Source organism: Macaca mulatta, chromosome 5 (genome assembly GCF_049350105.2).
Source record: "Macaca mulatta isolate MMU2019108-1 chromosome 5, T2T-MMU8v2.0, whole genome shotgun sequence".
NCBI classification, from domain to species: Eukaryota; Metazoa; Chordata; class Mammalia; order Primates; family Cercopithecidae; genus Macaca; species Macaca mulatta.
The window spans coordinates 156,639,714-156,666,121 of NC_133410.1; the positions used below are offsets into that span (position 1 = coordinate 156,639,714).

Below are 26,408 nucleotides of genomic sequence, written 5' to 3' on the forward strand. Positions count from 1 at the left end.
TTTGATTTGTCTGTCCTAATGTGGGGAAGTGGTTGTGGAAGTCATTGCCCTGTCTTGATTTATGAATTGGCAGCCTGCGATGGGACTCGTCTCTCTCTGCTGTTGGCGTGCTCACAGGTGGAATCTGTTAGTGGGGAGCCTGAAGTATTCGCAGTGAGGCGTGTTCCCGGGGGCAGCGGCAGCCTCTGATGTGTGCAATCCTGGAAGGGCATTCACATCTCCTCCAGTGGCTGCACAGGCCACTCCAGTGGCTGCACTACCCTGGTGCCTGCAGGACCTGGAGCAGGGCTGGGGCTTTGGCCCTGGGTGGTTGGTGTGAGCTGTCTCAGTGCCCTGGGACCAGCCCTCCTACCAGCACCATTGCACACCCTTACCCCACACCTCCCAGCATGCCTCTGCCTTCCAGGCCTCCTTGCTAATCTCCATCTGGATTAATTTCAGTGTTGAGGGAGGAGAGGGAGGCAGAGCAGACCTTCCCGGAGGAGCCTTCACCCTTGACCCTGCCCTACCCCGTGCTGATGGCCACCCCCAGCATGGGCAGGCCTTGCTCTGACGCTTCCTCATTCTCCTCCACCTCCAAGCCATGGGGTGCAACAACCTCTTGAGGAAGAGGGGACTTCCCTTGGAACGTGGGGCTTAGTTTTAGTGGCCCCAAGATTCTGAAGCCAGCCCCATGCCCCAGAGGCTGCTTTGGGGCCAGGCATGTCTTTCCACGCATCCCCATAGGAGGTTCCCGGACCTGTCGGACTTCTCTCAAGCATTTATCAAAGGACAGATGTGTCTGTTGCCTCATCCCCAGATGAACTGACTCAAGAGCTTGCCAGTTAACATCTTGGAAGTCACCTCACGTGGATGACGTGAGGATGTGGAGTTTGGGAGTCGTATGTGTATGGGGAAATGTGCTTCTTGAAAAGTATCCATATTATAAAGGAAAATAAGAACAATTTCGATGCAACATAATTTAAAATAATCATGCGCCCAGTGAAGAGCATTGAGACCGCAGAGGAGCCCAGGGCCGCCCTACCACAAGCGGGCCTGAGGCCTGGGCAGGGGCTGGCTTTGCCTGGGGCTGGAGCAGCATAACCTCCAGGAGCCTGTTTTCTGAGTTGTCGTTGCTGCCCCGACTCGTTGCTTGGGATGTAGAAGGGAACTTGACTCGTGAGAAGAGGTTGCTGGCATGTTCCACCTCTGTGAGGCCCCTCTGCAGGCAAAGGCAAACCTGTGGGCAGCTAGAGCAGGCTCAGGTTAGTGTTGGGAGGGGCTTCCGGGCAGATTCCTAATTGGTCTATCCCCAGGGGCCATTAAAACTAAAACTCCCCGCACCAGGTCTTGATTGATTTGTTTGCTTGCCGGAGATTCTTATTGTTAACAGTGAGATGCACCCAACCTGCCATTCCCCTCAAAGTGCTTTTACCCCCACTTAAAGAAATCACCACCAAGTTTGGCTATCTGTGTGACCTTGGGCAAGATCAGTCACCCCCATGATTCTGTTCCAGCCTCCTAAAAATAAAACGATCCTGAGAAGTTTGGGGTTGAAATGACCTAATAGAAGCAGCACACCCAGTATGTGGGGAGGGCTTGGCTAATAGGAACTGCTGTTCCCATTTTTCTTACTCCTATGAATAAGAACAGCAGTATCTTGCATCTTTGTCATCAGGGCCTTCTGTGTTCCTTAGATTGATGGGGTGACAAGTAGGGAAGTTCTGAAACTGTGCCCTGTGGAGGCTCCTATAGCCTTAAGAGCTGAAGACCCCTCCGGTGGCCCTCTGGGGAAGAGTGGGGTAATGCCAGAGGGGAGCAGGGGTGTTTCTGTCTGAGAATGTGACCCGTGCACAGCAGTGTGGCCAGGACTGCCAAGGCCTCTGGGCAGGGAGCTTACCCCTGGACATGGCCCAGGATGTACTGAGGAGCGGGATCAGGAGGTGTTTTCTTACTTTGGTGGATTATCTTCCTTCCCCTAGAAGAGGAGTGGAGTATGTTTTGCTGTTTTAGCTGGATGGGTGCGGCTGCTCCCCAGGCTCTGCTGAGGCTGCCTGGCCTTCCCTCAGCCCTACCTTGCTCAGCTCCTGCAGCACCAACTGCAGCTGCCTAGACCAGGTCCATATCCTGTGTTCATTCAGAGGCACTTTGGTGGTTTGGGGCAAAAAAGAGCACTCAGGCCATGCGTTTCTTGTTGGCACTGGGGCTGCAGGGCTTGCATCTGATGGTGCCACCCACAGGGCCTTCCCTGGTGTTCCCCACATCTGTAAAGGAGATGCCAGGTGAAAACAGAGCCAAAGGACTTGCAGGGGCTGCAACCTCACCCTCTTTCCTTTGTAGTATCAGCCACACCTGCGGTTGGGGATATGGAAGGGAAAAGCAATGGGTATCCATGCCAGAGATGGATGTCTAACTCATTCTTTCCTTATAGTGACTGCACAAGCCAGGGGACATTAGCCCATTTTATGGATGAGAAAATGCAGAAGGAGCACTTGCTTCCTCAGGTTCAATAAGCTAGTCACATGTTCTTTCTGCTGTGCCATCTTGTCCTCAGGGCCATGCTGTTATGAGTCGAATTGTTTCCCACTTTCCAAATTCATACGTTGAAGTCCTTAGCCCCCAGTCCCTCAGAATGTGACATCATTTGGAAATAGAATCTTTGCAGATGTCACTAGTTAAGCTGAGCACAGTAGGGTTGGCCCTAATCCGATATGACTGATGTCCTTAAAACAAGGGGAAATCTGGACACTGAGAGACTCGCACAGAAGAAAGATGACGTGAAGAGAAACAGGGAGAAGACAGCCATCTGCAAGCCAAGGGGAGAGGCCTGGAATAGACCCTTCTTCACAGCCCTCACTGAAGGAACCAACCCTGTTGACGCCTCCATCTTGGACTTCCAGCCTCCAGAACTGGGAGAAAATGCATTCCTGCTTAAGGTGCCCAGTTTGTGGTCCTTCGTTACAGCAGCTCTATGAAAATAAGACAGTGGTGAAAAGTGCATGTTGCATTACAGACAAGCTGTTTTGAAATCTTATTTTTGCTATTTTATATCTTGGTGACCTCTGGTAAGTTACTTGACCTTTTTATGGTTCTGTTTGTGCCTGTGAAATGGAAAGAGGAGACGCAACCTGTGGGATGTGACAGTTAAATGAGAGTGAATGTCCTGTGCTGGATGGGTGCATGGTAGGAAGTGGGGTTTAGTAAATGGAGATGACTGGCGAAGGCAAGGGGCAGGGCACTGTGGCGGTTGGGGGTCGGTTTCTGTCCCGCTTCTCATCTCTAAATCTCCACCTGCTTCCTGCCAGCATCTGTTCTGCAAAAGCCATTCCTGCTCTTCTCCTTTGCCAACGTTGCTCAGCCTCTCCCCTCCTTCCCAACACCACTCTCCACTATCCACTCCAGGCTCCTGCTCTCTTGGGCTTGCCTTTCTTCCCATTCACCTCCAGGCTGGGCATCTTCTCACCTTCTTAGGGGTTCTCCCAGTCTCTCAAAACCAGTCCCGGTGACCCCTTCCTTGGCCAGATATTTTCCACGACTTCTTGAATCTTCTTGAGCCACGTGGCTTTCCTCTGTCCACTCTGAGGATGCTATTCCAGGAGCGTGTCCTCAAACAGCTGTCCCGCTCCTCGTTCTGCAAATGTCTTCTCAGTTGCTTCTCAGCACTCTTCCTCCTTGACTGGCCTGAGCAGTAATTTATTGCTACCTCATTTGGGCAGTTCAGCTCATTCTAACGCTGAAATCTCTAGCTGAAAGTATCTCAGCCTACTGGTTAGAATACCTTGGAAAACACTATCGGAAGATCAACTTGATTGGAAAGACTTCTATTTTTGGCCCAACAAGGGACCTGCACTTTAAATTTGGGCAGTGAATGCATGGCAGCTCAGGGCTATGCATTGGTGTCTGGATTTCTTCTTCCCTGTGGAGTTTAGCAACTAAGGAAACACTGCAAGGTGGAGCAGCTCCCATGCTGGGAGCAGTAGGATCAGACCCAGCCAGGCCAGTTTTCACAGGTGCTGCCATCCACCCTCAGTCAGGCTGGCTTGGGGCATGGAGATCCATATAAACGGGTTTTTCAGACTAGGGAAAACTTGGAAACCACTGTCTTGGCAACATACATGCTGCAGCAAAATACCTGAGTAACTACTAGTGGTAGACATTTAAAAATCCCCTCCCCAAACCGTGCCCTTTTGTGGAACCCTTTCAGGCTGACTCAGGGCTTCACCTCACAACTTGCTTTGGCCAATGGGGTAGGAGCAAACTTGATTCAGTCAGAGGCATGGAAAGTGTTATATGCCTTTCCAGGGTCTCTTTTAGAGCCCTGGCTTTGCCATGAAAATAAACCCAGGCTAGCTTGCTGGAGGATGAGAGGCCACATGGAGCAGCACCACTGCAGACCAGACAGCTGCAGGCTGACCACGGAGGTACAAACAATCCCAGCTCAACCGAGCCTGGCTCAGGTCAGCACACCCCAGCCTGCTTCTCCAGCTGACTCATAGACTCATGAGAAATAGTCAATGGCGATTGATCTAAAGCGGTGGGTTTTGGGATGTTCTGTTGTACAGCAGCAGCTAACTGCCTGCCACTTGGCCCCATTGTTCACTTTGCTTTGGACAGTCTTGGTCCATGATCGGTGTTGAGATCATGCCTTACCCAGTGTTTTTTGGGAAGCTACTGTTTTATTTCCAAGAAAATTGCTACAGTAGCAACTGGCTGACTTGAAATTAAAGTGCCAGAGATACTTGTAATCAAGTCATTTTAATCTGTGTACATTTGCAGAGTTTATAAAAAATACGTTAGAGCTGATTTGTACATAAAGGGACAATGTTTTCTATTTGCTTGGGGGGAATTCAGCACACAGAAGCAAACAAGCCTCTAAATACACAGGCATCGCTGGGCATGATTTTTTTTAACTGCTCTGGCATATAGTGGCTGGCTGTCTCCGTGCAGAGACCAGCTCTTAGCTAATGATTCCTAACTGTGGGCTGAATTCTTTTGGCCTGAGAGCTCTTCTAGAGATTGTTAGAAATAGTCACATTGACCCAAGAATGAGTCTGTTCAATTCGAAAAGGGCACCCCCTTTAGCCAAGGGTGCACATTGTAGGGGCCTCCTGCCAGCTCTGGGTGGGTTCCCAGCCCAAGGTGGCTTTTGTTTCAAGTTAGGGGCTCTCTGTGAAAAGCCCTGCTCCCTAATAGGTCAATTTTCTGAAAATTTTAAATCTAAAATTGCATTTATAGTATTTTACACACCAAAAATTTGTGCTCACAACTTGCTTCCCGTGCTGTGTTCAGTGAGTATGCTGTGTTCAGAAATGGATCTGTTGTGTTTCACAAAGCTGAGTTTGTTTTACTATCTAATAGTCTTCTCTTGCTGAAAGCAAAAATAATTTGAACAATCAATCACCAGTTGAGTAACACATTAAAAATGTACTGTACTTGAATTTATCTTGCGGGAAATGTTTTCTATTTAAAATCCAGCTGGTGATTGCTTACTGCTCCTTTGTGACCCATATTAATGAGTGGAATCCAAGGGACAAGCCTGCAGAAATGTCAGAAGAATCGTGGCCAATGGGGAGCTGAGCCTCTTGATGGCACAAGGGTCCTGAGGGATGACAGGGTGAGACCATGTAGAGGAAGAACTTTGGAGTCCGACGGGGACTCCACTCATATTAGTCTCAAATTCTGCAGAATAAGTTTTCATGTGGTTGTGAAGATAAATGAGGCAATGTATATACAGGGTTTAGCAATGGCAATAGTTATCCAATGGTTACAGAGTATTTTAATGAACCAAATATCAAAAGTATTAGAAACAAGGTCTCTAATCAGTCCCCAAAGAGTAGAATTAACATGTGGCTAATATAGGACTCTTTGTAACATGGAAAACTATTGTTCTCCATCTTGGATGTAGGCAGAGTGCATACAATCAAGATTTGGGAGGGCACAAAATCCATGTGTACCTACAGACATTCAAATGAATTCACTCCAAAACAACAGGTGATTAAAGTAAAGGATTTATTGTAATCTGCTTACAGTCCTTTGCAAAGACAGACATATGTTTTTGCATAAAGATATAAATTGCTTCATTTTAAACTAATTTAGTGTTTTTTTTTAAATTATATGAACTTTTGGTGAATTATGAACTGTACCAAACCAAGATTTTTAAGAGCAATATGGTACAAAAATAAGAGCAGACAGACAATTTGTACTGGGACAGGCATTCAACAGTGAATTTAGAATATGGCTTTGCTGTTTAATCAAGCAAAGTTACCTGGAGACACACAAAGAGCCAGTAACTTTGTTAATACAAAAAGCTGATGCAGACCATCTCCATCCCAAACCTGGTTAAGTCAGAATTCCCATTTTATAAAAACTAGTCTGAACTAAAAGCTGCTTTTGTAAGTCAGTCATTTGTTTTCTAGCAACTCCCAGTCTGCATGCTGTGTATTTATTACCTTCAAAATGTGGCTTTCATATTGCTGTGCATGTAAGTTGACTGTATTTAAAGATCTGCCTATAAATTAAATTCCTGAAATTGCAAATTATGTAAGAAAAACTCCTCCCTCTGAGTGCAGCTTTCACAGGTTTCCCCTTGCACAAGGCAGGTGTCTTTTGAAAGACAAGGTAATGTTGCCTGCATGGTGAACCCTGGAGAAAAGTGTTGATCCAATTGCTGCTTCCTCCTGGCCATGGGCTTCTCCAGCTACAGCTTTTAGATTTTGGAAAATAATATGATTTCACTGAGTAAACCTGATGATTATCATCACTTTTAAAAGATTAATTTGGCCTCTATTCAAAGTAGTTTATTTAGTGCAATCATACTGTTAGTTTCCCCAAAGATACATGTTTGTGATTTGGGGCAAGAGAAAAGCCATAAATTGCATCAGTGCCAAACAGATGATTAATGAATTAAAAATTTTAGTGCCCCTGTCTGGCTTATATGATCTGTAGTTTTTCTCCAAAACTGTTCATGTATAAAAATTATTTTTAAAACCTACCTTTTAAAAATCTAAAACCCCTCTATCTCCCGGTCTCCACGCCATTCAGACTGAACCTTGCCAAGATGGGCCGTCCCAGCGCATCCTGCCATGATCTGCGTGTTCCTGTGACTGGTTCCAGGAGTGCAGAACCCCTTTCCAAGATCAGAAGGGAACAGCTGATCTGGAACAGAGAGAGTGCATGGAATTTCTTTTTCCCACAGGAGAAAATCGTATTTTCTAAAAGGGGAGGAAAAGAGGCTCTCTGAGCCGTCGAGTTCCCAGTCTCTCTCTCTCTCCTTGAGCTGGAGGAAAAGGGGAACAAGGCAGCTTTCCTGAAGCTGCAGCACTCCCAGGACCACCTCCTCCCACGTGTGTTGTCAAATGACACCTTCCAGGAGCTGCAGACACCGCAGTGTGTCATTCCCCGATGGAGTAGGATAAAGCAGAAGCTGGAAAACGTGCTGGAGTCCCACAAATGCCCCAAGCAGGAGACCAAGAACAAAACAAAAAGTACAGAAAAAGTAGAAAGGCTTCAAGACAGACAACCGAAGAGGTTTAAGTGTGGTTATTTACAACAGAGACTGTAAAATGGTAAATTAGATATGAAGCTAAAAAAGGCACAGCTTTCCCTTTCTTAAATACACTGTAAACGGTTCATTATGCATGCAGGACATTGCACTTTACAAAAAAAAAAAATTACCTTGTTTAGACAAAGATAGTACTTAAATAGTCTCCAGCAAAATAGAATTCTTTCAAAAATACTTTCCCATTCATCCTATTAACCATTAAAGATTTTGTTTTTGTATGTGTCTCATTTACAAAAGATCCTTATACCTTATTTCAGGTCCTTCATAATTTATACATACAGTAATGTACAGCACAGCAAAAGACTGCAAAAAATTATTTGTAAAGCCAACACAATAGATACTAGAAATCAAACCAAGGCATTTAACATCTTATCCATTCTAATTAAATAAGAAATGGACGCTAACGAGTGTGTATACCAGTGATGCAGAAGACCGTGGACGAGCAAGGGCTCAGAGGGGGCTGCCACCCCACGCCACGAGTTCTGTTATTACACAACAGGAATCTGTATATATTTTTTAACTTTTTGTGTTTTTTAAATAACAAAAGAATATTAATGCCCCATATTGACTATACGTTTTATGTGCAAACCAAGGGTAAGCTTTAAAAAGTTCGTTAGTCCTTGAACCCTTTTAAAACAAGCAAACAATACCAGAAACTACATGGCATAGTTAAAACTTCCATCTGTGAAAATATCAAAATCAGAGTTATTGACTAGATATGGCTTTTCATCCCGAGGAGCAGGAACATGTTTCTAAGCGCTGGGGGATTTGAGGGGGGGAATCCTTCAGACTGCTCTGGTCTCGCCAAATCCATGGAAAAACAGCTTTCCCGGCTCCAAACCTCTGACATGACTTTAAACTTGAGAAACAAGTGTGAATCAACCATCACATGTTAGAAACAGGTTTTCTTGGGTCCTTCTGGGTGTGGAACAACACGGGGAAACTTAAGGCAAAGTTCTTCCGGGCAGCGGGCAGTCACTTCCGGTGGAAGTAGAGTGGCTTGGCATTCCCTGACTCCACCTTGGGCAGCTGGTCGCTGATGATCTCCACCAGCATTGCGGGGAACTCTACCTTCAGCGCATGGGACTCTCGGAAGGTGTAGAAGCAGAATTCCAGCAGGTCGCTCACCAGCTGTAACACAGACACAGGGGGCATGACACAGGGGCCTCGCTTCCGACCCTGGATCCCTCTGCATTCTGACTCTGGTGGGAACTCAAAGGACAACAGTCAGAAAGCCTCCCAGGAGACCACGTCTTCGTTAATTGAGCAGAGTCATCTGTCCTGGGAGAGGAAGAAGGGTGCTCACATCATCCATGTCATCTGCCTTTCGTGGAAAACAAATTCAGCTGAGAGCTGAATTTTGAGCACTGAATGTATCAGATGCAACAGGGACAGTGACAGAGTTAATAGTGACTGGGTCACCATACTGCACTCATCAGATTCTAATTTCTAAATGTGTGCCTACATGTATATCTTTGTATTGGTGATGGGACTTCCCAGGGTGTAAGGTGGGCTGGTGGGAAGGGGCAGGTGCTGGCCCAGGGTCTAAGCACCGCAGATGCCCAGGAGGGTGAGGAGGAGGATAGAGCACCTCAGAGGCAGCTGTGGTGTCCCTCTAGCTGGGCCTGCCAATGGAGCTGCCGCCGGGGGAAGCGGGCACTTCCACCTGCAGCCCCGGGCCCTCTTTCCTTCCTTGTGGGGGCCTGCCCTGTGGGGGCAGACCTCAGACTCCTCAGCGACTTCCTATTTCAGGCTGATTTTGAGACAGTGAAAAACATCAAGGACAGGTTCTGGGGTGTCCCCTAGCTCATTTTCCCTACTCTGTGATCCAAGAACCTTTCTCAGCCCCTCCAGACCTGAACTGCTCCAGGGTGAGCCGAAGCAGGGTGGGGGTGTCGCCTCACCCAGGAAATGCAAGAAGTTGGGGAACTCCCTACACTAGCCAAGGGAAGCTGCGAGGGACTGTGCTGTAATGGTGCTTCCGGCCCAGATACTACACTTTTCAAACCAGGGTCTTTGCAACCCATAGACCAGGAGATTCCCTTGGGTGCCTATGCCACCAGGGCCCTGGGTTTCAAGCACAAAACTGGTGCCAGTTAGGGTAGACACCGAGCTAGCTGCAGGAGTTTTTTTTCATACCCCAGTGGTACCTAGAACACCAGTGAGATAGAACCATTCACTTCCCCGGAAAGGGGGCTGAAGCCAAGGAGCCAAGTGGTCTAGCTCAGTGGATCCCACCACCACGGAGCCTAGCAAGCTGAGATCCACTGGCTTGAAATTCTTGCTGCCAGCACAGCAGTCTGAAATTGACCTGGGATGCTGGAGCTTGGTGTGGGGAGGAGCATCCGCCATTACTGAGGCTTGAGTAGGCGGTTTTCCCCTCACAGTGTAAACAAAGCCACTGGGAAGTTCCAACTGGGTGGAGCACACTGCAGCTCCCCAAGGCCACTGTAGCCAGACTGCCTCTCTAGATTCCTCCTCTCTGGACAGGGCATCTCTGAAAAAAAGGCAGCAGCCCCAGTCACGGGCTTATAGAGAAAACCCCCATCTCCCTGGGACAGAGCACCTGGGGGAAGGGGTGGCTGTGGGCACAGCTTCAGCAGACTTAAACGTCCCCGCCTGAGAGCTCTGAAGAGAGTAGTGGTTCTCCCAGCACAGCACTAGAGTTCCAATAAGGGACAGACTGCCTCCTGAAGTGGGTCCCTGATCCCTGTGCCTTCTGACAAGGAGACACCTCATACAGGAGAGCTTCACCTGGCATCTGGCGGGTGCCCCTCTGGGACAGAGCCTCCAGAGTTAGGAATAGGCAGCAATCTTTGCTGTTCTGCAGCCTCTGCTGGTGATACACAGGGTCTGCAGTGGACCTCCAGCAAACTCCAGCAGACCTACAGCAGAGGGGCCTGACCGGTAGAAGGAAAACTAACAAAGGAAGAGCATCAACATCAATTAAAAGGATGTCCACACAGAAACCCCATCCGAAAGCCACCAACATCAAAGACCAAAGGGAGATAAATCCACGAAGATGGGGAGAAACCAGTGCAAAAAAGCCTAAAAATTCCAAAAACCAGAACACCTCTTCTCCTACAAAGGATCACAACTCCTCGTCAGCAAGGGAACAAAACTGGATGGAGAATGAGTTTGACGAATTGACAAAAGTAGGCTTCAGAAGGTGGATAATAACAAACTCCTCTGAGCTAAAGGAGTATGTTCTAACCCAATGCAAGGAAGCTAAGAACCTTGAAAAAAGACGAATTGTTAACCAATTTAGAGAAGAACATAAATGACCTGATGGAGCTGAAAAACACAGCCCGAGAACTTCATGAAGCATACACAATTATCAATAGCTGAACTGATCAAGCAGAAGAAAGGATATCAGAGATTTAAGATCAACTCAAAGGAATAAAGCAAGAAGAGAAGATGAGAGTGAAAAGAAACGAACAAAGCCTCCAAGAAACACCAAATCTATGCTTGATTGGTGTAACTGAAAGTGATGGGGAGAATGGAACCAAGCTGGAAAACATTCTTTAGGATATTATCCAGGAGAACTTCCCCAACCTAGCAAGGCAGCCCAACTTTCAAATTCAGGAAATACAGAGAATGCCACAAAGATACTCCTCAAGAAAAGCAACTCCAAGACATGTAATTCTCAGATTCACCAAGGTTGAAATGAAGGAAAAAATATTAAAGGAAGCCAGAGAGAAAGGTCGGGTTACCCACAAAGGGAAGCCCATCACAGTAACAGCAGATCTCTGCAGAAACCCTACAAGCCAGAAGAGAGTCGGGGCCAATAGTCAACATTCTTAAAAGAATTTTCAACCTAGAATTTCATATCCAGCCAAACTATGCTTCATAAGTGAAGGAGAAATAAAATCCTTGATAGAAAACCAAATGCTGAGAGATTCTGTCACCACCAGGCCTGCCTTACAAGAGCTCCTGAAGGGAAGCAATAGACATGGAAAGGAACAACCAGTACCAGCTACTGCAAAAACATACTAAATTGTAAAGACCATCGATTCTATGAAGAAACTGCATCAACTAACGGGCAAAACAACCAGCTAGCATTGTAATGACAGGATTAAATTCACACATAACAATGGCCCCTTAAATGTAAACGGGCTAAATGCCCCAATTAAAAGACACAGTCTGGCAAATTCAATCAAGAGTCAAGACCCATCAGTGTGCTGTATTCAGGAAACTCATCTCATGTGCAAAGACACACATAGGCTCAAAGAGATGGAGGAAGATTTACCAAGCAAATGGAAAGCAAAAATTGCAGGGGTTCCAATCCTAGTGTCTGATAAAACAGACTTTAAACCAACAAAGATCAAAGGAGGGCATTACTTCATGGTAAAAGGATCAGTGCAACAAGAAGAGCTAAGTATCCTAAATATATATGCACCCAATACAGGAGTACCCAGATTCATAAAGCAAGTTCTTAGAGATGTACACAGAGACTAAGACTCCTACACAATAACACTGGGAGACTTTAACACCCCACTGTCAGATCAATGAGATAGAAAATTAAAGATATTCAGGACTTGAACTCAGCTCTGGACCAAGCAGATGTAATAGACATCTACAGAACTCTTCACCCCAAATCAACAGAATATACATTCTTCTTGGCACCTCACTGCACGTATTATAAAATTGACCACATAATTGGAAGTAAAACACTTCTTAGCAAATGCAAAAGAATGGAAATAATAACAGTCTCTCAGACCACACAGTTCAACCAAATTAGAAGTCAGGATTAAGAAACTCACTTAAAACGCACAACTACATGGAAACTGAACAATCTGCTCCTGAATGATTCTTGGGTAAATAACAAAATGAATGTAGAAATAAATAAGTTCTTTGAAACCAATGAGAGCAAAAACACAATGTACCAGGATCTCTGGGACACAGCTAAAGCAGTGTTTAGACAAATCTATAGCACTAAATGCCCACAGGAGAAAGCAGGAAAGATCTAAAGTTGACACCCTAGCATCACAATTAAAAGAATTACAGAAGCAAGAGCAAACACATGGAAAAGCTAGCAGAAGACAATAAATAAGATCAGAGCAGAACTGAAAGAGATAGAGATACAAAAAATCTTTCAAAAGAATCAATCCAGGAGGTGTTTTTTTGAAAAGATCAAAATAGATAGACTGCTAGACTAATGAAGAGAGAAGAATCAAACGCAATAAAAAAATGATAAAAGAGGCATCACCATTGATCCCACAGAAATACAAACTAACATTGGAGAATACTATAAACACCTCTACGCAAATAAACTAGAAAATCTAGAAGAAATGGATAAATTTTTCTGGACACACACCCTCTCAAGTCTAAACCAGGAAGCAGTCGAATGCCTGAATAGACCAAAAACAAGTTCTGAAATTGAGGCAGTAATTAATAACCTATCAACCAAAAAGAGTCCAGGACCGGATGGATTCACAGCCAGATTTTACCAGAGGTACAAAGAGGAGCTGGTACCATTCCTTCTGAAACTATTCCAAACAATAGAAAAAGAGAGAGAGACTCCTCCCTAAATCATTTTATGAGGCCAGCACCATCCTGATACCAAAATCTGGCAGAGACACAATAAAAAATGAGAATTTCAGGCCAATATTCCTGATGACCATCGATGCAGAAATCCTCAATACAGGCAAACTGAATCCAGCAGCATATTAAAAAGCTTATCCACCACGATCAAGTCAGCTTCATCCCTGGGATGCAAACTGGTTCAACATACACAAATCAATAAACGTAATCCATCACATAAACAGAACCAATGACAAAAACCACATGATTATCTCAATAGATGCAGAAAAGGCCTTTGATAAAATTTAACATGGCTTCATGCTAAAAACTCTCAATAGCTGGGTGTGGTGGCTCACGCCTATAATCCCAGCACTTGGAGAGGCTGAGGTGGGCGGATCACTTGAGATCAGGAGTTTGAGATCAGCCTGGCCAAAATGGTGAAACCCTGTCTCTATTTAAAAAAAAAAAAAAAAAAAAAAAAGGCATGGTGGCATACACTTGTAATCCCAGCTACCTGGGAGGTGGAGGTTGTAGTAAGCCAAGATTGCACCACTGCAATCCAGCCTGAGTGACTGAGTGAGACTGTCTCAAAAAACAGACAAAAAAATAAAGTAGGTATTGATGGAACGTATCTCAAAACAATAGCTATTTCTGCCAAACCCACAGCCAATATCATACTGAATGGAAAAAAACTGGAAGCATTCCCTTCGAAAACTGGCACAAGACAAAGATGCCCTCTCCCACCACTTCTATTCAACATAGTATTGGAAGTTCTGGCAAGGGCAATCGGACAAGAGAAAGAAATAAACGGTATTCAAATAGGAAGAAAGGAATTAAAATTGTTTGCAGATGACATGATTTTATATTTAGAAAACCCCATCATCTCAGCCCAAAATCTCCTTAGGCTGATAAGCAACTTCAGCAAAGTCTCAGGATACAAAATCAATGTGCAAAAGTCACAAGCATTCCTATACACAAATAATAGACAAACAGCCAAATCATGAGTGAACTCCCATTCACAACTGCTACAAACAGAATAAAATAGAAATACAACGTACAAGGGATGTGAAGGACCTCAAGTCTCAAGGAAATAAGAGATGACACAACAAATGGAAAAACATTCCATGCTAATGGATAGGAACAAATATCATGAAAATGGCCATACTGCCCAAAGTAATTTATAGATGCAATGTTATCCCCACCAGCTACCACTGACTTTCTTCACAGAATTAGAAAAAAACTTCAAATTTCATATGGAACCAAAAAAGCCTGCATAGCGAAGACAAACCTAAGCAAAAAACAAAGCTGGAGGCATCATGCTACCTGACTTTATACTACAAGCATAAAATAACCAAAACAGATATATAGACCAATGGAACAGAAAGAGGACTCAGAAATAATGCTACACATCTGCAGCCATCTGATCTTTGACAAACCTGATAAAACAATGGGGAAAGGATTCTCTATTTAATAAATGGTATTGTGAAAACTGGCTAGCCATATGCAGAAAACAAACTGGACCTCTTTCTTACGCCTTATACAAAAATTCACTCAAGATGGATTAAAGAGTTAAACATAAGACCTAAAACCATAACAACCCTAGAAGAAAATCTAGCCAATACCATTCAGGACATAGGCATGGGCAAATAAAAACACCAAAAGCGATGGCAGCAACAGCGAAAATTGACAAATTGGATCTAATTAAACTAAAGAGCTTCTGCACAGCAAAAGAAACTATCACCAGAGTGAACAGGTAACCTACAGAATGGGAGAAGATTTTTGCAATCTATCCATCTGACAGAGGGCTAATATCCAGAATCTACAAAGAGCTTAAATTTACAAGAAAAAAACCCCATCAAAAAGTGGGCAAAGGATATGAACAGACACTCCTCAAAAGAAGACATTTATGCAGCCAACAAACATTTGAAAAAAAGTTCCTCATCACTGGTCATTAGAGAAATGCAAATCAAAACCACAATGAGATACCACCACCTCATCATCATGGCGGTCATTAAAAAGTTAGGAAACAACAGATGCTGGACAGGATATGGAGAAATAGGAACACTTTTTGTGGGAATGCAAACTAGTTCAACCATTGTGGAAGACAGTGTGGTGATTCCTCAAGGATCTAGAACCAGAAATACCATTTGACTCAGCAATCCCATTACTGGGTATATACTCAAAGGATTACAAATCATTCTATAAAGACACATGCACACGTATGTTTATTGTGGCACTGTTCAAAATAGAAAAGACTTGGAACCAACCCAAATCCCCATCAGTGATAGACGGGATAAAGAAAATGCGGCACATATACACCAGGGAATACTATGCAGCCATAAAAAGGATGAGTTCATGTCCTTTGCAGGGACATGGATGAAGCTGGAAACTATCATTCTCAGCAAACTAACACAACAGAAAACCAAACACTGCATGTTCTCACTCATAAGTGGGAGCTGAACAATAAGAACACATGGACACAGGGAGGGGAACATCACACACTAGGGCCTGTTGGGGGGTAGGGGGCTAGAGGAGGGATAGCATTAGGAGAAATACCTAATGTAGATGACGGGTTGATGGGTACAGCAAACCACCATGGCACGTGTACCCCAGAACTTAAAAGTATAATAATAATTATAAATGCAGCACAGCATTACCATTGCACAGCAAGAGCACTGCTAGCTATTCCATGTATTAGTAATAGCAATTCCAAATCAGAAAAAATACACTCTTAATTTTTCTGTAGTTTATATTCCATTATAGGAAAAACGATTTTTGGTTATTTCCAAGTGTATTACAGCTGGCAATATGAACATGACCTGCCATAAAATAACTCTAATAATGAGTCTGGTGAACTTGTCTCTGTCACTTACCCTGATGATTTTAAAATCAATTGGCAAGCTTTGAGTCAGATAGTAAATAACTGGTAAAGGCGTCCAATACAAACCAGGAATCAAGAAAATCTCATCAGGGAAAAAATTGTCATGCTTCTGTACCTGTGTGTCACTGCCCTCAATCTGCAGAGTGGTATTTTCCTAATCGGCTACCAAGGACTGTGGGGTTTAATGTGCTCTGCACCTGCAGGATGTTTGGGTCCAGAAAGCTGGGAAATAGCACCATCTTCACACACACATGCTATGCCTCAGTTTTCTCATCTGTATCACGGGGATAAGAACAGTCTCTGAGCCTCAGAGTTGTTTCAGAGGAATGAATGAGCGACTCTGGTAAAGTGCTTCAAACTCTGCCTGACATGGAGCAAGTTATTAAAGATGGGGAGAAGTACTTCTGGAGCAAGAGCGCTGTGATTCTGTCCTTCCCATACTTCTTCCACGATAAAACACCATTTTCCTCTATGGAACACAGTTTGTGAAACCTGCACTGTGACATTTTGGTGGAACTTGGTCCTTGGGTCCCCAGTCTATAAAATGAGGGATGGGAGAACCTTGTTTTTTGCCTTTTCAGGAATATTTAAGAAACATGCCATCCCATTTCTGTTTTGATTTTTCTCATGTGGCAGGCCTGGGGCTGTCAAAGCTACAGCCACACTGGGTGTGGTGCTGCAGATGTGCTGCCGTGAGTCAGCAGTGCCAGTGCTGGGTGGGGATGCTTCCATCAGGCTAATGGAGTCCTGCACATGCACCGCAGCACTCAGGACCTGGGTGCCGTGGACTCTCTCCATGGGGGTGTCTGTAGGGCTGTGAGGGGGACTTTTTTCCTTCAAGTTTTAACCCGAGGGTAGACATCGTGGTTTCTAGGCAGTGTCAACCACCACAAGGACGACTGTCTGGTGGCCACACCTTTCACATTTCTGGGACTGAGCCTTGTTCATGTCTGGGGATAAAGGTTCCCTTTACTCAGGCCACAGAGGTTTGGGGGAGGGCCAGTGTCCTTTATTTACAACTCATCCTCACCATCTGTCCAGCTAACTCACCGAGCACCTGCTCTGTGCCAGGCACTGGGGAAGCTGCAGTGAACACATCTCTCTCTAAGCAGAAATACACACAGAAAGGCAGGTGCTGCCGGCGTGAGGAGGGAAGGGAGGTGGTGTAGTTCAGAGGGGCTCTCAGGAAAGATGGGCTTGGATGCACGTGACCTGAAGGTTGCATGGCCACTGGGGGACCAGCAAGGGCAGGGTTACCTAGGGAGTTCATGAAGAGCAGAGAAGCCTGCCAGCCTACCGACTGACATCCCAAAAAAGTTACACAGAAGGGCCATGGAAGGGTTCATGTTGGTACACAGGTGACAGCAACGCTGACACATATGTAATAAGAGAAGGAACAGAGTAAGTCGACCCTTGAACAAGTTTCAGCATGCAGCCCGGCACATCTGTGAACCTGCTAACAGGGAGAGGTCCCAGGCCCTCTTGGAGCCTCTGTGCCTGTCTAACACACAAACACGTCCACAGCATGGAGCACCACCCAGGAGATGCTGAGAAAACAGGGCAGAATGGAGAGGGGCTGGGGCTAGGGGCTTGGCTGTTTTTCCTCACAGGCTGGCTGGGGACAGGTGTCCCAGACACTACTCAATAACAATGCATATTCACCTGGGGTTGGCATTTCCCACCCACCTCTCTTCCGTGTTCCACAGACGGAGAAAGCAGCTCATTCCCAGTCATGAAGGCTTCTGTTTATGCCTCGGTCAGCTGCAGAGGGATGGGTCCTTCGTGTGGAACCCGGGCCTGGCATCAGAGCCAGCAGGTGGCATTGGCCTGGGAGCCGGGGGCTGGGCATTTGACTGTGTCAGCATGACGTCACCGGTGGATGGGGGCGGTGTCCCCACCAACCACTCCCAGGAAAGGGCTCAGCCTATGTTGTTTGGGTGGCTACGATGCCCACAGGGCTGGGTGTGCAGAAAGCCTCAGCAGCCACCGGAAGTGCCGGCAGCCGTGGAAGCCCATCTGGTGCACCCTGCCCTGGGACAAGGCGGAAAACCTTTGCAGGCCTAAATCCTGAGCCATGACTGCAGTTGCTGATGTCAGGGAACATCTGTGGGAATCGAAGCGGGGGCCCCCAGTCACTGGGCGAGGAGAAAGATGACCAAGCTGGTCCGAGCTGCAAGTCCTGGGCCCCGTGTGCTCACTGGCCTGCACAGCCTTCCCCCAACCCTGGCCTGCTCCAGCCAGTGGACCAGGGGAGCCTTCAGGGCAGGACCCACAGATGCCCGGCCCTTAGCAGATGTGTAAGGTAGGGAGGCGCCACAGTACACAGCCCCATCGCAACTGGAAAAATCCACGTGCGTGAAGTTAGCAGCTGCAGGTGGTTAGATCTCAAGGAGGTGGGGACAAGACCAGGAGAGCTGGGTGAGATTGACATATCAAACATCTGGGTCAGCACGGATACTGACCAGCCAGAATGGACACTGGTTCCTGTGCCACACCACTGTCTTATGGCAAAGCATGTAACATCACCCTGTACATTCATGTGGTCATCTCCTGGGTACCAGTCTGGTGTAGTGCACAGGTACGCGTTGAGGAATATGCAGACTTGGCCCTTACCTGAGCCTCAAAAAGCCAGGAAATGAGGATACAAATGCATACAAGGCACTTGTACATCATCAGACACTGTTCTCTACCCACCCCCCTCAGTGCACAATAGGCCACTGTCCCCAGTACAGAGTTGGTAGAGGCAGGGCAGGCTGAACTCACACCCTGGAAGGGGATGCTGGGCAGGGTGGGAGCCAGGCTGTGCACCTCTAAATGAGTACCGTTTCTAGTTTGAATACAAACCACTATTCCCACTGCAAAGCATGAAACCACCAAGCGAGAGTTCAGTTCATCAGGATGTGTCTGTTTTGGAATGGGGGGAGAAAGCCAGACCATCCCAAAGGCCACCTTTCAAAGCAAATGACTTCAGAATGACTGTGTGCACAGCTCTCCAGGGATGCCCCGACAGTTTCCTCAGACACTCACTTGGCGTGGAATCAATTCTGGAAAATGTCGTGCTGAGCAGCTGCTGCTGCTTCCCCAGTTCTTTCTCTGCAGTCACCTCTTCCCCGCAGGCCCTCCTGGAGCCCAGCCTGGAGGAATCCTTTCTGGCCTCTCACCTCACAGATGACACTTTTTATTTTTCTCATTTACTTGACCATTAGCCTTGGAGCCAGGTGACCCCACTTCCTCTTTTATCCTGCTGGCCACATCTTTATCGGTTTAACCTGTCCTATTTATGGTGCAGCTCCTTAAACAGCAGCCTGCAAGCTCCCTGACAGAGGAATCACCTGTCTTATTCCCCATGGCTCCCAGGAGTGGCCCCTTCTTGTTTCTGCTGTGCAGCCCTGGTGTGGGCTGAGGGCTAAAGGGATTCCAAGCTACTGCTGCCCGGATTCTCGCTCCTGGGTTTCTCTGACTTATTCCAAACTCCCAGTGCTTGGGGATGACTTATTTCAACAGTATTTGTTAGGGTAGCTGTTGATAGTTTTATTCATTGAGCCAAAACAAAAACTGGGCAACCTAAATGAGCATCTTCATTTTGTGGCACCGATACTGCAAAACTCAGTACACGAAGCTAACCCCTTTCCATCTTTGCCTGGACTCCGGTTTCCTTCAGCCTGTGCATGCTGAGTTTTAACATGACTCCATCTGCACGCCATGCCAGCGGTGCTAGGAGCCCCATTCTCTGCTCACTGTGGTTAGAGGCCCTGGGGTCAGAGTTGGGAAGGTGGTCATAGCAACCAAGCCCAAAGCTCTACCTTCAGTTGTCAGCATGAGTGACTTCATTGCAGTGAGTCAAATGCAATGATGGCCTGGCCTGCTGTCTCAATGCTGATTCCCACTAGCCTTTCCTGGTAGATCCCAGGCTAAATGGAGAGGCAAGAACCCTAATTATAATCAGCAATAAGAGTCCCACATTGTTAGAAATCAGAGAAAGATTTGTGCATTGACTTTTCATTCTGTACAAAATACATGTGCTGGGATCTCAGAAGTTTAGCAGATGCCCAGCATGATTTTTCCAGCCTGATGGGCCACAGCTGTCAGGGTAGAAGAAGAGACTGGCAAGGTCACAGGGTGACTGATGGCACTTGGCTTGCTCCGACGATGAGGCCTGGGGCTGGATCTGCCTTTTCCCTACTACCTCACGAGTCATCACTGGGGCAGGCCAGCGGCCACTCCCCACTTTCCCTGCTCCCACCGCAAATGACGGCTTCTCAGAAGGCTGTGCAGGGAGAGGCTCCTTGCTGCACATCTGGGGCCAATGCTGCTGTTCTGAGGTTACACAATCACTTCAGTGGTGATGAAGCCTGAATGATACAGCCTCTCTAAAGTAGGTCCCCCATGATTTCAATAGCATGCTAATTTCTTACATGTTATCTGCTGACTCCAGAATGTTTAACATGAGCATTGGGGCAGGGGATGTTGGAAATTTTATTTTCCAAGATCAAAATTTTAGTGATATTGATGGGGTTAGGGCAAAAGATACATTGACTCAACTGTAAATACTCCAATGCTAGTAGTTTCACTGGACACAAATGACTGGCAACTATTTAGTCCAGGTGTTCCAGAAATAGCCTTCGAAATATTGGAAAATGACCTGCAGTGATTATATAAGAAGTTTGGCCTTCATCTGAAACAAAACAGTGTTATTCTTGGATATGGCACCAAAAACATAGGCAATGAAAGAAAAAAGATAAATATGAGTAGAAGAAAATTAAAAACTGTGCATCCAAGGTCACCATCAAGAGAGTTAAAAGGCAACCCAAAGAATGGGAGAAGATATTTTCAATCATATGTCAGGCATGGGGTTAATATTCAGAATATATAAAGAACAACTACAACTCAACAACAAAAAAGCAAACTGAATCAAAACTTGATAAAGGACTTGCCAAAGCCATTTCTCCAAAGAAGATACACAAATGCCCAATAAGCACAAGAAGAGATGCTTAACAGCTCTAGTCATTAGAGAAATGCAATCAAAACTAAAACTGCGATGAGATAGCATTTCACATCCATTAGGATAGCTATTATCAAAAAAAGGGGGAAATAACAAGTGTTCAAAAAACAGTGGAAAATAACAAGTGTTGACAAGGATATAGAGAAATTGGAACCCTTGTATGCCACTGGTGAAAATGTATAATGGTGCAGTGCTTTGGAGGACAGTGTGATAGTTCCTAAAGAGATTAAACAATTACCATATGACATACCATTCCACTTCAGGCATATACCCAAAAGAACTGAAAGCAAGTGCTCAAATAGATATTTGTACAAAAGTGTTCACAGCTGGGCACAGGGCTCATGCCCTGTAAATCCCAGCACTTTGGGAGGCTGAGGAGGGTGGATCACTTGAGGTCAAGAGTCTGAGACCAGCCTGGCCAACATGGTGAAACCCAGTCTCTACTAAAAATACAAAAAATTAGCCGGGTATGGTAGTGGATACCTGTAATCCCAGTTACTCGGGAGGCTGAGGCAGGAGAATGGCTTGAACCCGGGAGGCGGAGGTTGCAGTGAACTGAGATTGTGCCACTGCACTCCGGCCTGGGCAACAAGAGCAAAACTCCATCTCAAAATAAAAAAAAAAAAAACCCAAAAAACAAAATGTGTTCACAGCAGCATTATTCACAATTCCAAAAGGTGAAAACAGCTGAAGTGTCCATCCACGGATTAACGAAATGTGGCATACACAGAGAGCTATTATTCAGCCTCAAAAAGAAATGAAATTCTGATACATGCGACAGCACCAGGAACCTCAAAAACATTAACTAAGTGAAATGAGCCAAATAAAAAAGAACAAATACTTTATGATTCCACTTATATGAGGTACCTAGAATGACCAAATTCATAGAAACAAAGCAGAATAGCGCTTACCAGGAGTAGGGGAAAGGAAGTTCGTGTTTAAGGGGTATAGTTTCTGGGATGGATGGTGGTGACAGTTGCACAACTATGTGAACGGACCTAATACCACTGAATTATACACTTAAAATGGATAAAATGGTAAAATGTGAGCTATGTATATTCCACAATAAATATTAATTTTGAAAAAACAGATTCTAAACCCCCAACCTGCTCCCAGTGCAGGCTGAAAGGGAGGCTGCCCACTTGTGCTCAGATGGGCCCCTGAGCCATGTGGCTCTGCTTCTTCCCTGTCTGGTAATATCTCAGCAGAATGTGACATGGCATGAAAAGTCCATCTCTTACCAATTTAGCAGCATTTCATTTGTTTCTATACCTAAGGAAAATACAACCTTAACAAGGTTACGCTACCACTCACGATGGGCTCCCTTCTGAAAACCTAGGCTCCACGATGCCATCGCTCAGCTGAGTGTTCCTGGCAGGCTCTCTCAGTGGGTGAGTTTTGGAGAGTCCTGAAGCCCTCCTCGATCTGACCAAGAGACCAAAAGGCACTTCTTGGCCAAGAGTTTGTCAGTGAGCACGCTCGGTGCAGCAGTAAACGCTAGGCACGTGGGAGGACTTTGGGGACCTTAGTGGGAAGCTTAGTGGTGCTGATGGAGTGACAGAGGCAGGGTTGTCCCACGCAGCCTCCCAGGGCTGGTTTCGGAGTCTAGGCTGGTACAGGCTCAGGCAGTCTGGGTCTGTCCAGTGCCGGCCCAGGAATGGGCTGGCTGGGATGGGAGGGTGGAGGGGTGGAGTAGGTGCTACAGTGTCTCATGGGAAACCAAGGGCATTTCTGAAAACTCATCCCGGCCCCCAGCCATTAGCATCTGATTGTTACCAAGACTGTGTTTTAATTTGTTCTTCATCCCCATTTTTATAACAAATTCAACACCAGTCACTGGTCTCTGGTCAGGGGTGAATATTAAATCCTCGAAACATGTTGTGTGGATGCTGTGCTAAGCAAGATGGGCTCAATTTCCTTCTAATTTTTTTTGTTTAATTTTATTTAATTTCCACCTTAAGTTTCCTTGTATTAAAAGCCTCATTCTAGACCACAGCTCTGCCTTCTTGAGAATAAGGTGTATTGTACATGTGAGAAACACAAAGCAAAATGACACAATGGAAAAGAAGAAAGTAGAGCTTAAAGATAAAGGGGTAATTAGAACCTCGCTGAACAGGACGTGTAATGAAAGGGTGGTGTTTGAAACGCATCGGCATGTTACTGTATCTAGAAGTATGAACTTTTCCTAATCTTGTTTTCAATATTTCCTAGATCCTTCCTGCAAATGCACACTATGCTGAGCAAAGTACAAATCTGACTTGTGTTTATATGTTACCAACTTCAACATCAGGTTTAATCTAGATTAGGCAGCTAAATCCTTACTTCAATCTCCCCAAAAAAGGAACATCAAGCAATAAGGGGCAGACCCTAGAGGCCAGAGGCAGCCTTAGGTAAGAACACGTGAGAGCAAGGTATCTCAAGGCAATAGATAAGGACTGTTTTCTTCCCTTGATTCTATGATGCCACAGAAAGCAAATAGGGACGGTCTGGCAAACAACAATTGCAGGTCAAATCTGGCCTTTATGCTTTAAAGTTTTTTTCCATGTTTGTGTTTTTTACACTTTTAAATGACTGAAAAAAATTCAAAGAGTAATATTTTGTGACATGTTCAAATGTTATGAAATTGTTTAGAACACGGCCACACTCATTCATTCATTCACATATATCCTGTGACCGCTGTCATGCTACAGTGGCATAGCCGAGTAGCTATAACCAATTTTGTGTGACCCACAGAGCCTAAAATAGTTACTATGTGGCCCACTACAGAAGTTTACTGACCCATGGATTGGAAGGCATCTCAGAGAGTCAATAATAGCTTTGGAAGGAACAGGTTTTGCTTGTTTGTTTGTTAAAGTATATAAATCAAGTATACGATGTCTTCATCTTATTTAGTATTTGGTAGTTTTCAAAACTACTAAAATGTGGGGGAAAAGAGGTCTCCAAATTAAGTGATATGGTGGTACTTAGATCTGGCTTTCCTGTTACCATACAGATTCTTCTAGCCTTTAGGAAACGCTTTAGAAAGAATCCTAGCCCCTGTGGACGCAGGGCTAGGTAACCAAAGACATCATGCAACGTAAAGGTTCCAGAATTTGTCATTCAAATAGAGAGCCTCTGTCACACATGTCTCACATTTTTGGCTGCTCCTTTAGGAGTCATTTCCCTTTGAGCCTACATTCCCTGGGGGATTCCCATTCACAGTTGATCTTCGATATCATGGTAGCTAACTATGTCTTGCAAAGTCACCTGAACGCTGATTTAACACATACTGAACAATTGCTCCTAGGGGAAATACAGGGTTAGGTTCCCACAAGCTGCTGAAGCCACCCCCATAGGGTTGACAAGAATCGCATGCCAGGTCTGGACAGAAATATAGTTATAATTAAGTATTAATCATGCTGCACTTTGGCCCACTTCCTAGTTGCTAAAAGTCACATAGCACTAGATACTGACCATACAGACAGGATCTCTTGACACTAGAATCAAAGGCTTTTGTTTAAGGATCGCTTAAGACAAGCCTGTCCAACCCATGGCCCACGGGCTGTATGTGGCCCAGGACGGCTTTGAATGCGGCCCAACACAAATTCATAAACTTTCTTAAAATATGAGATTCTTTTGCTTTTTTTTTTTTAAAGCTCATCAGCTATCGCTAGTGTTAGTGTATTTTATGTGCAGCCCAAGACAATTCTTCTTCCAATGTGGCCCAGGGAAGCCAAAAGACTGGACACCCCTGGCTTAAGATGTTTTTCAGATCCTGAATTCCAGCAACCAGTTTGAAGACCCCCCTACAGAGGAACAGGATCAGCATGAGAATATGGCTTCTCCATCTCCCTGCTCAGCGACTTCCCCTTGTACTCTTTGACCAATCAAAGACCTCCGCACTTCCGCCCACTCCCAAGCCCTTAAAAACCCTTGCCCCAAACTCCTGGGGAGATGGGTTTGAGGTTTGTCCCATCTCTTTTGGTGTGACTCTGATTAAACCTCTCTGCTGCAATCCAGTGTCTTGGTGTATTGACTTTCTGTGTGCATCAGGCAATAACCTATTACAATTACATTGCTGGTCACAACTTTTTCAACAAATGACAATATATAACCTTGTTTTATGTGTGTTTCTGTTTAAAGGCATCTTATTTAATGTATACTGCCAATTCCCTAACACTGGCCTGAAGAATGCTTCTTTTTTTTTTTTTTTTTTTTGAGACGGAGTCTCGCTCTGCCGCCCAGGCTGGAGTGCAGTGGCTGGATCTCAGCTCACTGCAGGCTCCGCCTCCCGGGTTCACGCAATTCTCCTGCCTCAGCCTCCCCAGTAGCTGGGACTACAGGTGCCCGCCACCTCGCCCGGCTAGTTTTTTTTGTATTTTTTTAGTAGAGACGGGGTTTCACCGTGTCAGCCAGGATGGTCTCGATCTCCTGACCTCGTGATCCGCCCGCCTCGGCCTCCCAAAGTGCTGGGATTACAGGCTTGAGCCACCGCGCCCGGCCAGAATGCTTCTTTAACACATATATTTTCTCCATAAGCCACGTCATAGTTTTCTTGCACTTATGAACATAGACAGCACTGGGGCTCTGTGCTTGGGGGTCATCTCAACAGCAGACTCACCAACAAAATGCACAAAAATGCAAAAAACCATGGCATGCAGTAGACCTCAAAAAGGATGAGTATTTATGGCATTAGAGCTGAAACAAGAGAGCAGAGTCTGCTTGTTTGACCTTGCCAGGAACATGCACATTGGTGGCAGGCATTTTACACTGCTCTGCACATCTAGGAATGCCTGCAAAAGTGCCCCGAGCATTGATTTTAGTGAGTAGGTGAAGTTGCAAATACAAAATCTGAGAATGATGAGGAATGACTGTCTGCAGTTTAACCCACATACACTTTCTAGTCCCTTTAACTATGACCTTGATACACTTAATTGGTCAATTGGCATCTTCCTAGCCTTTTAAATGTCAATCATTTAAAATTATCTCCTCTTTCTATAATGACACTGACAATAACATTTCTCTATTGCTCAAGAGAGTCTCACTCCTTATGGAATTCCTTCACTATTTTCTTTTTGTATCAAATGAGGCCCTGGGTTTAAAAGTTCCTTTTTGAGCATATCAGTGAGTCCTTGTCTGCCTGAATTCTTATGTCCTGCTTCACCCAAACTTTCTGTCTTTCCTATCTCTATCTTTTTCCCTGGCCACACCTGCAAGGTGTTCTACCCATTGCAAGCTTACTTCAGGCTGAATTCTGACAAACACCATCTTAAGTAGATTCTATCATGCCTGGGCCAGGCTGTGTAACTGGTGGGGCCGTGGGCAAAATGAACATAAGGGGACCCTCGTTCAAAGTTTACTAAGAATTTCAAGATGGGAGCAGCAGAATATTATGCCAAGAGTGGGACTGTAAGGCCACACCCCCATGACACTTGGCCCTGGAGATGCCCACGTTATGGATAAGCCCAGAGTGACACCTACCC

General features: G+C 45.4%; 1 protein-coding gene across 9 annotated transcripts in view; it reads right to left on the bottom strand.

Annotated features, from left to right (window-relative positions):
• Positions 1-5,971: 5,971 nt before the first annotated feature.
• NR3C2 (nuclear receptor subfamily 3 group C member 2) overlaps positions 5,972-26,408 on the bottom strand; it is a 365,926-nt gene continuing 345,489 nt past the window's right edge. For all 9 annotated transcript variants that reach the window (XM_078002311.1, XM_078002313.1, XM_028848799.2 and 6 more), the window contains exon 9: positions 5,972-8,671. In XM_078002311.1, coding sequence (XP_077858437.1) covers positions 8,516-8,671 — 156 coding nt within the window. In that variant the 3' untranslated portion in view covers positions 5,972-8,515. The remainder of the gene's footprint in view (positions 8,672-26,408) is intronic.